This window comes from Phragmites australis, chromosome 13 (assembly GCF_958298935.1).
Source record: "Phragmites australis chromosome 13, lpPhrAust1.1, whole genome shotgun sequence".
In the NCBI taxonomy this organism is placed as follows: domain Eukaryota; kingdom Viridiplantae; phylum Streptophyta; class Magnoliopsida; order Poales; family Poaceae; genus Phragmites; species Phragmites australis.
Genome location: NC_084933.1, coordinates 27,689,811 through 27,705,405, shown reverse-complemented (window position 1 = coordinate 27,705,405; position 15,595 = coordinate 27,689,811). Strand labels below are relative to the sequence as shown.

The window sequence follows — 15,595 nt, the reverse complement described above, 5'->3', positions numbered from 1 at the left end:
AATATCTAACCCAAGCTATCATTACGGAAGACCGTCCCTGACCACTTGCTTGATTGGCATGCTGACAACGTCATGTCCATCGTACGACACCACACCAACTTGCAAAAGTCTCACTCCGTAGTATTTAATGCTACAAGATGGGACAAGACCCCTCTGCGCCGTCCATGACTTTCCCTACTAGAGTTGACACCTATGAAAGAAAAATACTTAAGTGGATATCAATAAATGTGATTGGACAGGTTGTGTCAGATTCGACCGTGCGACCAGTGAGGCTATCAAGGGTTTATGTGATGGTGTAGGAAGACTGGTCGTGTACGCCTCGTAATGGTTGTGAGAACCATACCCCGGTCGTGCAACCAACCAGTTTTAGAAAATATACGTCTATGACCGTTATATCCCTCGCGAGATCTGTTTACGAGGATACCCCTTTACTCAATACACCGACAGTAGCCCCCGAGCTTCCTCGTGACCGGTGGGTGGCTAAGGAGCACTCGTAGGGTCTGTAGGTTCTACGCCGGCATTATAGTCTTGTAGTCGAGACGCTGGGCTCGGAGCAGTGATAAGTCGCGAGGGGGGAGCCCCAGACGCTTGGGCGACATAATGGCCTAGGCGATGATGTCACCGTAGACTGCGCCCTGTGCAGGGGCTCCTCGAGACGGCGCTAGAGATGCGAGGGCTATCTCAAAGCACCTGTCTGTCTGGCGCCGAACCGGTTTCCCTCTTGGCATATAGCCAGGGGTTCACCACCAGCGCTTGGGACGTGAGGGCCTCCAGCGCCCATGCTGCATGGTCCGTCATGCAGACCTCGCGTTGGGTCTTGGAGCTCTCGGACTCCGTCTCGGTGTCTGTCGGAGGGTTAACTCCTGTCGTAGGGATCCTGAGGGACCCCTTTTTAGAGATTCGGCCGGGGGGATAATCCTGAATATGTTCGTCGGAGAAATAAATGGGTATGAATGCGATGGTTGGTGGGGTGGAATGATCTAGTGCGGAACGGAGTAAATGCGCTGGTGTTTAGACAGGTTCAGGTCGCACGGAGGCGTAACACCCTACTCCTGTATGGATACTATAAATGCCTTGAGAATGTCCCTTAAGGATGTTGCTGGTTACAAGAATGTTTATCTATCTTAGACCCTAGGGCTCCTTGTTCTTCGGTCTGCGTGTATCTGCTGGCCTTGGGTGCTCTCGATCTTCTCTTCTCTTTGCTACCTCAAAAACTTCTCAGAGATTGTCTAACTTGTCGAGCTTGCTCAGAGATTTTAAAGCTTCAAAGAACTTATCTTTGTCCATGCTGCCGGTTGCTTTAAATACCCGCCAGCAGTAGCGTGCCTCGAACGGAAGGGGGGCACGAGTTTCAAGACATCATAAATGTAAAGGGCGTCATCATAGTCTCTGTGCGAAGTGACCGGTGGTGAAAAATGCGTCCCACGCCCGGTCATCCGTCACCATAAATGCACTGGCAACCGGCGCCATGAAGAGGGCCCACCGGGCAGTCGCAGAGCGGCCCAACGTGCCCTCCCTGTCTTGTTCTCCTGCCACAGCAACGTGGCAGACGGAACGCTTCGGTCCTTACGAGGTTATCCCGAGACGGGCCGGATGGCACGGGATGCGATCCGTGCATTTAATGACCCCACACCCTACTACCAGAATGTGATAGGAACCTTTAACTGGCTGACACCTCATCAGCCTTTGACTGGCTGAGGAAAAAACATGGAAATCATGCACAGATTCTGGTTTAGGTTGTTAAGTACTCCGTATAAGATTAAAACAAATGACATGGTACACCAGCACGCTGCTTTGCGTGTACAGCTCTGTGCGCCTAGCATTACTCACCAACAAGGGAAGGTGGACGAAGCTTCGTGGAAGCGTCCAAGCTCGAAAAGAGAAAAGGATAACCGAAACAAAATGAAAAACAAAGAAACCAAAGGGGCAATCCATGAGTTTCAAGGGTTGTTTCGTACCTTTTTTAAGGTAAAGGATTTTGGACTTTCAAAAGGTGTGTCAAATTACCTAATTTAAAGTTCCTTTTTCTTGTTTTAGATAGAACACCAAAGCATGAGTAACCTCACAAAAAGAAGAAGAAAAACAAAACATGATATATGTGATTCTAACTTGCACATCTGGTATCCTCACCTAAAATGAAAAAGAACTACAAAGGAAAACTGATATTTACTAACATAAATGGAACCTACTATGTTGCAACGAAGTTACTGATGATAGACCTTTTTAATCCAACGTGAATGTTTAAGTTAACATATTTGCTTGTTCTAAGGAGAGTATGCACATAATTTTCATTATATACAAATAAGGAACTATACGTATAAGGTACGTACCGAACATAAAAAATACCAGTGTCGCAACTGACACGAGATTTTCTGATAAAAACTTTTAGAATCTACTTGTTGATGTTATAACATATATTTTTTTAATCGAATAAACACAAGAGGACTATTTGCCGATAAAGACTTTCAGATTCTATTTTAAATTCAATACATACATAATAGATATATAATTAAATTCTATCACTAATTTGACAATGTAAGATACCGTCAATTAGACATTTTTATAAACCATATGTAGACTCTTGTAAGGAATTTCTATCCAAATCCTACAATTAGCCATTAGGGTTGGACGCAACTAATTGGACACTTGTAGGGAACTATTTATTGGTAATTAAGTTGTTACATCGAACATGCTCAATTGAATATTTTATGGGAACCGTTTGTCGATATCCCATACAAATTATCTGATCGAATTCTATCGTAAAATTGTCGTCGTCGGATGCTGCCGATTGAACGCTTTTAAGAAATAATTTATCATTTCCTACATTAAAAATGCATGTGCATGAAATTTTATATAGCATCTCGAAGCTAAATTAAAGACTAGTTCAACACTCTATTTAAAAATATATCTTACAGTTTTTTTTTCTCAAGATGCATAATAAAACCGTCAATTTTTTTTTAAGATGCATAATAAAAACCGCTACCGTTTGCACCCGTTGCATAGAATCATTTGCATCGCCGAGAGTCGGCTCCTCTTCTTCGGTTGTGCCGATTTTCACCTCCCCCGCTCCTTCCGCTGCGGGCCCCAGTTCCTGCGGTTCCTCCACAATCATCACAACAGCATCTGGCCCCCCCCCCCCCTTCTCTCCTCACGCCACACCACAAGCGTCCGGCCTCAGAATCGGATCAAAACAAGCAACCGGGGACGAGAGAAGCTTGGCTCCCTGTATCGCACACGAGACGGAGACAGGGCCACAGCCGAGGCCTGCATAAAAAGGCAAAAGATCTCGCTCTTCCCTCCCCGTGTGCCGTCCCGTCTTCGCGAGCAAGTTCTTTTCACTTCCCTCCCCGTCTGGCTGTGGGAGGGGTGATCGGTGCGGCCGCCGGCGAGTTCTCCCTGACATGATCGGCCGGATGGAGCGACAGACCGCCTCGTCGTCGGCGTCCTGCTCCAACTCCGTTGCCGCCTCCTCCTCCGCGTGCGGGGGCAAGAAGCGGCCTGATATTCTCAACATGATCCGGGTACGCCTGAATTCACTCACTTGCCCCAGTTCTTGCCTTCTTGGTTGTGCTCGAAAAAATCTCTTTTTTTAATGCGTATGGGCTATGCATAGCTTCTATCGTCGTGATGTTGCTGTCGTCAGTTTTAATCCTGCAAATTAATTTTGGCCAATCGAAGCGTCTGTTAGCCTGTTTTGCGGATAAAAAAGTTCCTCCAAAATTCCCTACCAGAATCATTTGATAACGCTCGATCAGGTGCTGTGCATACGGCAGTTCGCGGTACGATTAGGGAAAACATCATTTTTTATGGTTTATTGCTTTTACTAGAGGAGTTTAATTGGTTAAAATTTAAACGAGTGCAACATGTAAATCGGAGACAAGATTTCAAGGTTTGGGGTCTCAACTTCCAAGCAAAGTAGGACTTTTGCAACGACGGAGCGGCCTCCTTTTTGACTCGGTACGCATGCGGCATGGGGCATGTCACGCCAGCCGTAAGCAACCTATCCTTTTTGGATTTTTGGGATCGGCATCCTCTGCAGTTGCCACAGAGAGCTACAGTAGTATAGTGCATTAGCCTGATGATGCACAACGAGCACTTCGTGCAAATCGTGAGCTCTTATCGGCTTATCGGGAATTCGCACAGTCGTATCAGCATAATGCAAATCGATTAGTGTATTTTACTACTACTATTATTAAGCGCAGAAGGAAACAGTTTCGTCTTCTTGCCTCGGAAGAGCCGCCACTTGATCCAGATTCGTTCAATGAACTGCTGAACTTGAGCGGGCAGTGGACGTAGTTTAGTTCGGAGGATTTCGTTATGTTGTGGCAATTAAGTGGCGTGCAAACGTCAGTAACTTGCAGTGCTGGACACTCGTACCACATGTTTGCGAGCGTTACGAGTTAGGACCTTGACCACCCATAAAGTAGCACCTGAAGTGTTGGCGTTGCAAACATCGAATCGAACTGAAGCAGCGAAGATATCCGCATGATCCTCAGGTTGAGGCCATGTGCGTTGTCTACTAGGTTTTGGTGACCAAAGAAAGAAGAGTGCTCTTTGTCTATCACCTCTTAAGCACAGCTGTTCTTTCATTGCAGTTTCCTTTCTTGTTCTTGGCCTTGTGCCATTCCACCTGGACCTTAGCATGTGTGATATGCGTAATTAATTACCTCATGAATGATTAGTAACACAGTGTCAGATTTCTAAAATTTCTCTCCACAACGACATAGCTGTTTTTTTATTTATTTTGCAGCATTTGTACAGCTAGGCTAGGGAAATATTTTATTCTGTTGAGTACTTGTTTCATACAATAGTGACAATAGGAGCTTTTGTGTCAATGTGTGTACAACACTTGCTGACAGAATCAGTTTTTAAGTTCTGAGCCCCAAAATGTGAAGATGGTACCCTGCCATTTTCAGCAACTGCCATTTATGCTGTTTTTGTTATCATTGTCATGGGATCTCCAGTCCCATCTCTTGTTGTTTTTATCCTCAGTTATCGCTAATGCTTTAGTAAGTTGAATATACTGAGTTGCTGACATTATACTTGGCTTATCTCTTCTTTGCACGGCCCTACAGAGTGCAACCTGTCTTAATTCATCATCTACTGATACTGGCAAGGGAAGGAGTAAACTGTCAAGCAACAAAGTCACACATGGATTCCACTTGGTTGAGGGCAAGTCTGGCCATGACATGGAAGACTACCATGTAGCAGAGTATAAGTATGAAAAGAACCATGAGCTTGGTCTCTTTGCCATCTTTGATGGCCATTTGGGAGATAAGGTGCCAAGTTACCTGAAAACTAACCTTTTTAGCAACATAATAAAAGAGGTAAGTTTCACCTTTGGCTTTCTATTCTGTACCCACAGAACAAGGGACCATCTCTTATCGTATGAAGATGCAATCCTTTATAGGTTTACCATGTGAATATACCTTTCTTACTGTTTCCCTATTCTGATTGCTGCAGCCTCTCTTCTGGGCTAACCCTCAAGAAGCAATAAAGAACGCATACCGCTCTACAAACAAAGATATTCTAGAAAATACCAAACAACTTGGACCAGGTGGTTCAACAGCAGTGACTGCTATTGTAGTTGATGGTAAAGATATGTGGATAGCAAACGTAGGTGACTCGCGAGCTGTTGTGTGTCAGAGAGGTGCTGCTAATCAGCTCACTGTTGACCATGAGCCCCATACAACTAATGAAAGGCAGAGGATTGAAAAACAGGGTGGCTTTGTAACAACATTTCCTGGTACAACTTTTGTTGTGTTATTGTTTGGTCGTTGTTGCAAGTAAGAAGATACAATTACCTTATTATGCGCTATCTTTTGCTCACAGGTGATGTTCCTCGGGTAAATGGCCAACTTGCTGTTGCTAGGGCCTTTGGTGATCAAAGCCTCAAGGCCCACTTGAGTTCAGAACCTGATATTAGGCATGTACCAATAAACTCAAATATCGAGTTCGTCATACTTGCCAGCGATGGATTGTGGAAGGTTCGTACCAGAATTGCTTGCTAACTGTTTCCGTCATTAATCTTGTTCCTTCTCATGCTTAAGAGTCTTCAGAGTTTAAGTATCTGTTGTGAGAAATGTCTGTCTTTCACGTCTTGTTTAGTCCTTTACTTTCCGGGACAAAGTTTGAAATGGGTTAAGGTTAGGCAGCTCTTTGACCAATTATTGCATTATCAGCGATTTTTTTTCTCCCTGCGATAATCAGGCAGGGAATGTTTGAACGCTAGCAAATCACCATGTTCTCCCAAAAATGATAATTACTACCTGGTTAGAGTTGCGCGTACACCTTCTGGTTTATTGTTCGTTAACCTTGTGAAAAATTCATGATTGGCCCTTGGGTGATTCGTCTATGTTTGAGACTCATTCTTCAAAATACGTACGAAGATTAGTTTCTAAACTCTGTCTTGCTGCTGAATGAAGGTAATGAAAAATCAGGAAGCCGTTAATCTCGTGAAGTCCATCAAGGACCCCCAGGCAGCAGCAAAGCGACTGACGACCGAAGCACTTGCAAGGAAGAGCAAGGATGATATTTCTTGCATCGTCATCCGTTTTCGCTGCTGAATGCCAGGATCCCGTGCTCTGTGGTGCCTAAATCTCTGATATATTTTCTACAGGGTATCCCATTGAGGGAATTTGTGCTCATGTCTCTTTGCCGAATTTCTGTAGTAGCTGCTGTATCTATCGTAGTTGTGAACAGACTTGGAACTAGTTAGGACAATGGATACTTCAGAGCTGGGTGGTGAGTGTGTATGCAGGGTGCTCAATCTGTGCATATATACATCAGCATAAACTGTGCATCGATTGACCGGGACATGCAGACCTTGTGTGCTTGTGTCGTTGTGATGGTAATGGACCAGTGATGACAAGGTTGTGTATAGGAACTTGTTGATTTACTTTCTCTTCATTTCTACCAAACAATAATTTCAGTGAAATTAGCAAGGTTGTGTGCCCATTTGCGCGGCTAGATTTGTTGTTGTTTCTTTTCGAGTTCTTTACAGAGGATCCTTGTTGCATGCTTAATTAATAAAACTTATATTGTTAAAGAATGGCACCTAATAAAATTTAGAAACACGAAATTGTTCTTGCCTTCTATGATTAGTATCGATAATAACCACAAACACCCTGGCTAATGTCCCACGTGGAACCTCATCTTGCCCTTGCACCATGCACGGATGCACCTCCATAGTTCTGTACTGCATGCTGATTCACGCATGCTTGTTTGATGTCCCGGCCCATGCTTGTAAGTATGCTTGTACGTCACTTGTGTTCACGGGTGGGATAGCTGAGAGGCAGCGCCTGAAGCTCTCCTGGCAGCTTCGGTAGATCCGTGAAGTCACACAGCTCTTGTAATAAAAGCATACTACTATGTCTTGCAAAGCCGTATGCTTGTTCAGGGTTGTAGTTATGTAAATTTTCATTCTTCTAATTGAAAGGCAGGGCTCCTACCAATTTGTTAAAAAAAATGTTGCGTCACACCTTGTATAGAGCGTTCCAATCTCCACACGTTCTTCTAGCGGTATCTCAATCGGGTGCCAGCATTGGGGAGCAGCAGGTGCTATGCAAGAACACATCGTACGTCTTGACGCTAAGGTGATGAGCATCACGACCAGATGTCTTTGACATGTAGCATTACCTCTGCCCCTTAAAGCCACTCTGCAACACCGACAATTGCATCTTTTACTCTGTACCTGCAGAGAGCTACTCTGTTCCCGACTCCCTCGATGTCTCGTATACTGATATGTGCTTCAAAAACTTGATTATTCCTCATTTTTCACGTTTTTTTTCTAGGCTGCAAGTAGGGTAAGAAATTAAGTTAAAATATGTCTTAGTTTACTTACGATGAGTGACTGATATTAATATTTGTTTAATTTGATAATTTTTGGTTTTGTACGAGCTTTGATATGATTTGAATTGATTTGAGATTTTATTTGAGCATATTGATTATAGACTAATTGGAATTGGAGTTGGAAATATGTGTTTGCTTATCTCATGGTGTGCAGATGATGAATACAACTTGATGGTCAACGACGGGATGATCGGGGTCAAGTGAAGTGCTTGGTGCTCGACGATTAAGGAGATCACGCGGAGTCAATGATGATCCTAGCTAAACATATAGAGATAAAGCAAAGTATGGAAGGCGGATGGAGACGACGTGTTGACAAAGTTAAGCGAAAGGGATGCCGGTGCAAGTGACAAGGAGACGTGAGAGATCGGGAGCGGGAGAGACTTGCTGGCGGTCAGGATCGCAAGATATAGTACATGCGTCGATACCTGAGCGCTTGCTTAAGGTGTAAGCAAGTGGTGAGTCACGTTTTGAAAAACATGCTAAGGTTTTGCGTTTTGACCTTAAAACCGTGGGACAATAGGAGGAATACGTGGCACCATCATGAAGCTTGCGTTAAAGTGAAGTTAAGTGATGAAGGCGTCGCGGCCGTCCGATGAATTCAGAAGAAAATTAACTAAAATATTTTCAGTGGTAGGCATGAGTGTATTATAAGACAGATGTATTTTAAAAAAAACTAGAAAACTTAGAGGTCAAGTTTTTTATGCTTATAAATAGAGTGGTAGGACTATAAGAGGAGTTGAATAAGCTATTTTGAGCCTTAGTGCTATCCATATGAGAGTCTTTTGCTAGGGTTTTAGAGAAGAGAAAGATGAGTGCTTAACCTATGTATTAGGTGAGAGTTTTGTGAGAAAAATATTTATAATTTGTTTAAAATAGGACTGACATCTGCTGCAATGAAGTTTATTTTTCTTCAGGTTATTATGCTCATCTCATTCTAGTTTTACTCTATTGGTTTCCTTGCAAATTTGCTAGTTTTTCGTTTTTCGGATTTGATTTTCGTTTTGATTTTTAGGCTAAAATTTTAGCACCTTGCGAGATTATTTTTTTGTTGCTAGAGGCATAAAATTTGCATACACACGCTTATGTGATAAGTTTTGAATTTCATTGCCTCTAGACAATCAATTTGGAGAATTTTGTTGCTTGATATTTATCTTTTCTAGTTTGTTTGCAAGTTGTGATCTTTTGAGCGTTAAGACACATGGATTAATCTTAAATGAAACATATGTTTCATATATCATCTTTGGAGTCGTTTTGTCTCGATTTTCTCTAGTTAAAATATGTCTCTATTTTTTCTTCTGTATGAGTTTTAATGTGCGTTGGATGATCAAAATAGAAAAAAATCATTAATTTTGTAAAAAATTTATTAAAATACCTATTTACCTCTTTAATCGCTAATCTCGTTCCTACACGTACATCGCTGCTATAGCATTGATCAATGTCGATGTTGCCCATATTGTAAACCTCTGCCTGTAAGAATAGTATCCGACGCCGTGCTCGCACGCGGCGTCGATGGTAACGTCTATGCTCCCACGCCGGTCAGGCCCGAGGACCCCGTCAGCCTCGGCGTACGCTCCCGTGCCGTGTCGCCGAATCTTGCGGCTGCTGCGCTGTGCGACCCGTGCCAATCTGACACGGTTCTGGGCCGCCTCCAATCCTCAGCCCGCGCGGGCTAGTCGTGTCGTGCGCGCCCCCGAGCCGTGCTACCCGCGCTGCGCCCCGCCGAGCCGCGCGCCCCGTGCGCTGTGTGCCTGCGTCCCACACCTCGCGCTGCCGTGTGATGGCTGTCAGTGTGGTTGGGTTTGGGATCGGCTCCTGCCTGGTATCCTTGCCCAAATTCGAATGTACTCGTACACTACAGGTAGAGCCTACCTACCACGAGTCTAGCCTAGCCGACTAGCTTCGTTCTCTCACCAACTGAGCCGTATGTTAATTTCAACAGATTTGCTGATTTCAACTTTCAACATAGCCTATGAGTTCGTCACATGACTGACATTGGAACGTATGATACAGCAAATCAGTCTCACCATCAATAGTCACATGGAGTGATATTATTTTCAGTAACAGAGTTACCAACGAGATGGTTGGTGGCACTACGTACACACTACTCCATGCACATCGACTTAGACATGGATGCACGACAACGACGTGCAATACACACACACACACACACACACACACACACACACACACACACACACACACACACACACACACACACACACACACACACACACACACACACACACACACACACACACACACACAAAGTTACACACGTTACTCGGTAGTCTCGATTATTCAGCATAAGCAAGCATGATCATGCAGTAAGTTAAATAATTACCTGACATGCATATGCGTATCACCCAAACACGTAGTTGCTCCCCAGGGCCTGGAACACGGTGGGCTCCTCTTCCATCACCTTCGCCATCTCCGGCGCCACGTGCACGTATACCACCCAGTCGCCGTCCCCGCGCGCGCTCGGCATCGGCATGACGTACCCGGCGCCGGCCGGCCACGGGAAGTGGTACGACGCGAACGCCGGCAGGCCCGTCCCGAAGTCGGCCTTGCCCGCCGGGAAGCTCATCCCGGACGACACGATGCACGCCATCGCCTCGTTCCCGCCGGTGCCTCCCAGATAAGCCCTCGCCGCGGCCGGCTTCGGGCGCAGCGCCTCCACCCAGTCCACGAGGCCCCGGAAGTGCTCGCCCGTGGCGGCCTCCGCCACCCACCGGTGCACGTCTTCTGCCACGTCGGCGAGAGCCATGCGGCCGAGGTCATCGGAGCCGATGACGCCGTACGGTATGGTCAGCACGTTGCCGAAGTAGGCCTTCATGGCGCCATCGGGGAACATGCGAGTGCGCCCGTCCACGACCACGCCCATGCAGCACGAGCGTTGGAGAGGGGAGGCCGCCCTGGAGCAGAGCTGCCACAGGTGGGCGGTGAACGCCTCCATCTTTGTGCGGCCCGGCCCCGCCGAAGCCTTCAGCGTGGCGATGTCCGCGGCCGCTATGCGGTAAATCCGGTTGACGGCACAGGCGGCGGCGGCGGCCGGAGGGGGCGGCGCAGCGCTACGAGGGGAGAACAAGCGGTCGATGAGCGTCTCGGTGGATGGTGCACGCGGTGGTGGGTCGCGCGGGGCGACGATGGAGCGACGGAAGGACGGGGCCGTCGGTGCGGTGCTGCCACGGGCGGCTGCGGCCCACGCGAGGAGGAACATGTTGAAGGAGTAGGCGTCGCAGACGCGGTGGTCGAAGGTGCAGCCGACGACGGCGCCGCCACACCGGAATTTGGTCACCTGCGTGCATGTGCCATGCAACGCAGTGGCACGGTTGTGAACGTTACGCTATGTAGGTTTTTGACGTCATGTTACGTCATCAAACGCTTGACGTGAAAGACAACAGATAATATATACTACCATCTTAACTACCCGCAGAGCTGAACATCATACCTGAACTGCCATCACGCCGGCCTTCTTGGCGGGTACCATCTTCTCAACGCCTTCGTCCACGACGCCCAGCCGGAGCTCCCGCAGCTCGGTCCCGCCCGCGCTCGCCTCCGTGAAGTCCACGCCGTGGCCGCTGCACAGCAGCTCGGGCTCGCCGTCGCCGTTTGCCGCAACCTCCCCGGCCAGCGGGTAGTACGCCACCAGCGCCTTGGCCAGCGCCTCCTTTAGCGCCGCCGCGGTGGGCGCCGGGTGGAGGTAGCAGAAGAAGACACTGACGTCGAGCGGCGGCAGGAGGAGGTCCAGGTTGGACAGCGGCAGGCGGTGCTCCTGCAGCGGCAGCGCCGGTGCCACCGTCGTCGTGATCGACGACGTGACGGTCACCTCGTGGCCGCCGTGCTCCTTGGTGGTTTTGTTCACCATGTCGCCTACGTGAAGTGTGTGTGCGTGTGTTGGCTACTGACAACTGAGGGACCGAGGAAGTGAGAGACTCGGGTCTTCAGGGCTTCAAGGCGCCATGGTGGAAGCATATAAAGGGACAGGGTGTTAGGTAAACTAATTAGGCTGCAAATTTTAAAAATTACATATATAATGCTTGGTTAATTTCCTATTTTATTTCATTGTATAAAAAAATCTCATTTTAGTTGGTTGTGTGCACTTCACTACTCTGTCATATATATTTTGCATTCGTCAGAGAGTTTGCTAGCTGTTACTGCTTGGCGTGTCTCTCTTCTGCTTTAGAGAAGAATGAAAAATAACTTCTTGTCCATCTACAGTTGTATTTCTTGGCTGTAAGAATTAAGATGACATCGATTCAGTTTGGTGTCTATGGGTCTGGCTTTGGGTTGAAGGTTTTAATTTGGACGTGTTTTTGTGTAATATATATTTAGATGGATGCATTTAATTGAGAGTTAAATCTCCGTAATTTTTTTAAACATTCAATGATTCATATTCAAGTTTCATGATACAAATATGACGATACAAAAGTGACACTGTAATGCACTTACATTCTTCCGCTTCAGCGAGAGTATCCCCTTTGTGTGAGGAGGGCGATGAATAGAAGAAGATTGGATATTTTGCCATTCAATTTCATGCACCATCACCAATGAGTTCACCTAAAAAAAATGTTGTTATAGTAAATGAGATAATGTACTTCCACACTCTCCCTAACGTGTAAGCTCCCCCACATTCGCATATCTCAGAGTATAAATGGGTAACAATCATTTGTGCAGAGAGTTGTACTCCATCAAGATGGAGCCGTTACCCCCCCCCCCCCCCAGGCGACGGTGAAATCCACCCAAATCCTACCACCAAAAGCCCAAAAATCCCCCAAATTCTCTCCAGATCCTCTCCACCTTCCCCATCCATTGCACAGATCATCCCGTCCCCCGCCCAGAGAGCACCGTTTCCCCATCACCTTCTCTCCCCACACCGGTCGTGCTAGATTTTGTTTTTGTTGTCGCCCCTTCTTCGAGTAGGTCACCGCAAGCCTCAGATTTGAAAATCCAAGTTGGGGTGTGCAAGGAGCATAGTTCCGCCCTTCTGGCGGACAATCAAGCTCACAGAGCCGAGCCCCTCCTTCGTCGCAGCTATGCAGATGTGGTGCTGGGTGGGCGGATCGTCTCTGCCGTGTCGGTTCGTGGCCAGAGGTCTCGCCCTATGTCACCCCCATGGCATGGCCACCCAGATAGCTTGGCCATGGTGCAAAGGCAGAAAGATGGACACTGCTGCAGCTTCAGAGGCGTCAATTCTACCTCCTCGAGCCCTTCAACAGTGTTTTCGCGGTCAGAGGAGTCTTCTCAGCAAAAAGGAAGGAAACTTACTGCAGATCTGCCTGCCCACCAACCGTGTAGCGGCTACGGAGAAGAGCTTCTTCACCGTCCAGGAAAAGGAGTGATGAGCTCAGCAAAGCCTTGAGTCTTCAGGATGCAGATATTGGCAGACGCATTCAAGAGGGCCACCCACCTACATTTCCCCTTAGAAGCAACAAGCTCTGCGCTTCTGCTGAGAGCGGAAACAGAGGCAATCTTCAGACCTCCCGTGTTGTCTCCCATTCGGTGGCAGAGCGTTGGGCTCGAGATCCCGATTGCAAGCCGGAGAGATGGAACTTGGTGAAGCCGAAATTCTGGTGGCGGAAGCAGCCTGAGCATTCAAGTCCACCATCTGCCGGAAGGTCTTTCAAAGAATCGAAGTTAAAGAAGAGTTTGAATGCGAACCTATTTCCAAGCTGGCTCCAAGGTAGATGCTTCAATTGCTTTGCTTCAGACCACAAGGCAGCCTCATGCCGGGATCCTGCAAAATGCTGGGTTTGCAAACGCCTAGGGCACCAGTCTTATGAGTGCAAGAACACCCAGGCCAGAACAGTTCACCACAAAGAACCTGCTGCTCCCACAAATCGAACTGAGCTGCCGCAGAAAGCTTCGCAAGAAATTCGCCCTCAGTCCACAAATAGCAACGCTCATTCTCTGCCTCCACCCAGTCCTTCTGAGATGGCTCGCTTCCCTGGAGACCCTGCGGCGAGGCCATTGGAGGACTTCGTCGCGGCCTCGGCCATGGGCTACATCGAGAGGAGGAAGGAGATGCTCCTGGAGAGGGCGGCCGTTTGCTGGTTGGCTGGGGCTCGGCCTCAGATGGAGCCCTCAGTCCTCTCAGGTGCTCTGGTGATGCAGCTCCGGGTGGTTGTTCATGAGTGCCAGTTGACAAAGCACCACCCGGAGGATTTCCTTATCATTTTCAGAAGCAGAAGGGTCAGAGATGAGGTGCTCAATGCCCAGCCGTTGTCCTACAGAGGCTGGGAGTTCCGATTCGCGCCTTGGAATGAGAGAAGGTATGCTGAATCATCCGGCTGGGGATTCCGGGTTCGACTGCGTATTGAAGGTCTTCCGGCTCATGCTTGGTTTGAAGAGGTTGCGGCCCTAGTCATTGGCAAGCGTTGTGCTCTGCATTATGTGAAAGAGCAGTCCAGGAGAAGGGAGCGCACGAGGATGTACGATCTTTGGGCTTGGTGCAGTAGGCCTGAGCTCGTCCTGAAGATTGTCTGGCTGACTATCCCTGAGGCAGATCGTGAGCTCCCCCCGATCTCTATTCGGGATGGGGTGGAGCTGCATCATGACTGGCCTACAGATGTCAAGAGGGGCCAAACTTACAGGCTCTTCATCCACATGGAGATCATCCAGGATCTGGCGTTCCTCACCGACAACCCTCAAGCTCCGAGGCTCACCAACAGGCGCTGGGAACGACTGCTTGATTGGCAATTTGGTGTCCCCGATGGGGGCGCTCAGCCCGACCACGTTCCTCAGCGGCCATGTCGCCGGGAGGGAGGTGGCCGCCGGGACAACGAAGATGGGGCTAATGATGATCACCCCCGGAGAGGTCAGTGCCGTCACTGAAGCCGTTCTCTGTGGTCACACCTCTCGCGCCCTTGTCGCGATGAGGGCAGTGCCGTGCATGCGGGAGAATACCGTGGCAGGTTTGGGAGGCGTGTGGACAACCATGCGCCCTACCTTTCAAGATCGCCGCCCAGAAGCCTGGTCCGGCGCACTGTCCATGGAGTTCAAAAGATGCAGTGGCGCAAGAAGGTGTCTTTTGCATCGCCAGTTGCCAAGTTCTGCTTCCCACCCCGCCAGAAGCTTTGTTCTCATCTTCATGAAGGTGAAATGTCGATGTTGCGAGCCTCTGCAGTCAAGTTGCAGTGCCAGGTCCATTTGGGTTTTGATCCTATGCTTCATGAGTTGGCCGTCACCCCCTTGCTTTCAGGTCTACAGAGTCTTCCAGTTACGGAGTCGGCTCCAACAACCTTCCTGCTACCTCAGTCGGTCTCTCCCGAGACGTTGGATGCTCAAGGTGACTTGACCGGCAACATCAACCTGCAGGAGCCCGCCCAAGGCGAAGGTGAAAGCTTTGAAGACCATACTCCACCTCCATCCTCTCCGCGTGGGGATCCTAAGCTGCTCACCTACGCGGCCGAGCGTGAGCTCTAAGGGAGCGGTGTAGAAGATGTTTGTAAAGCAGAACATGGAGGCCAAGCGACTGTGATCAACTCAGGCCCTCTCACGGGCAACCCCGAGGTACTTTCGGTGGATGGTTTCATTGACAATGTCTCCATGGCCCCTGCGCCCCCTCTCTGCACAGAGATTCCTGTCTCAAGTTCCCCCACCTGTGCTTCTTCTCAATGCAACCCGCAGATGCATAGGCGTAGCAATAGAGTTGCAAGCAAACCCAATAGAGGCAAAACTACAGAACAACTTGCGTAAGAAGTCCTGGCAAAGAAACTTGTTGAGCTCTCTCCGACAAATTCGCCTA

General features: G+C 48.2%; 2 protein-coding genes across 2 annotated transcripts; one reads left to right on the top strand and one right to left on the bottom strand.

Annotated features, from left to right (window-relative positions):
- Positions 1-3,043: 3,043 nt before the first annotated feature.
- On the top strand, positions 3,044-6,937 carry LOC133888501 (probable protein phosphatase 2C 44). Its single transcript, XM_062328773.1, has 5 exons — positions 3,044-3,521; positions 5,076-5,327; positions 5,464-5,746; positions 5,833-5,987; positions 6,426-6,937. The coding sequence occupies exons 1-5, from the start codon at positions 3,402-3,404 to the stop codon at positions 6,564-6,566; spliced, it is 951 nt and encodes a 316-aa protein (XP_062184757.1). The 5' UTR covers positions 3,044-3,401; the 3' UTR covers positions 6,567-6,937.
- A 2,928-nt stretch (positions 6,938-9,865) lies between these two features.
- LOC133887706 (coniferyl alcohol acyltransferase-like) lies at positions 9,866-11,819 on the bottom strand. The gene is made up of 2 exons (XM_062327676.1): positions 11,300-11,819; positions 9,866-11,146 (listed from the first exon to the last, which is right to left on the bottom strand). Exons 1-2 carry the CDS (start codon positions 11,714-11,716, stop codon positions 10,211-10,213), a joined length of 1,353 nt encoding a protein of 450 aa, XP_062183660.1. The 5' UTR covers positions 11,717-11,819; the 3' UTR covers positions 9,866-10,210.
- Between the last annotated feature and the right edge of the window lie 3,776 nt (positions 11,820-15,595).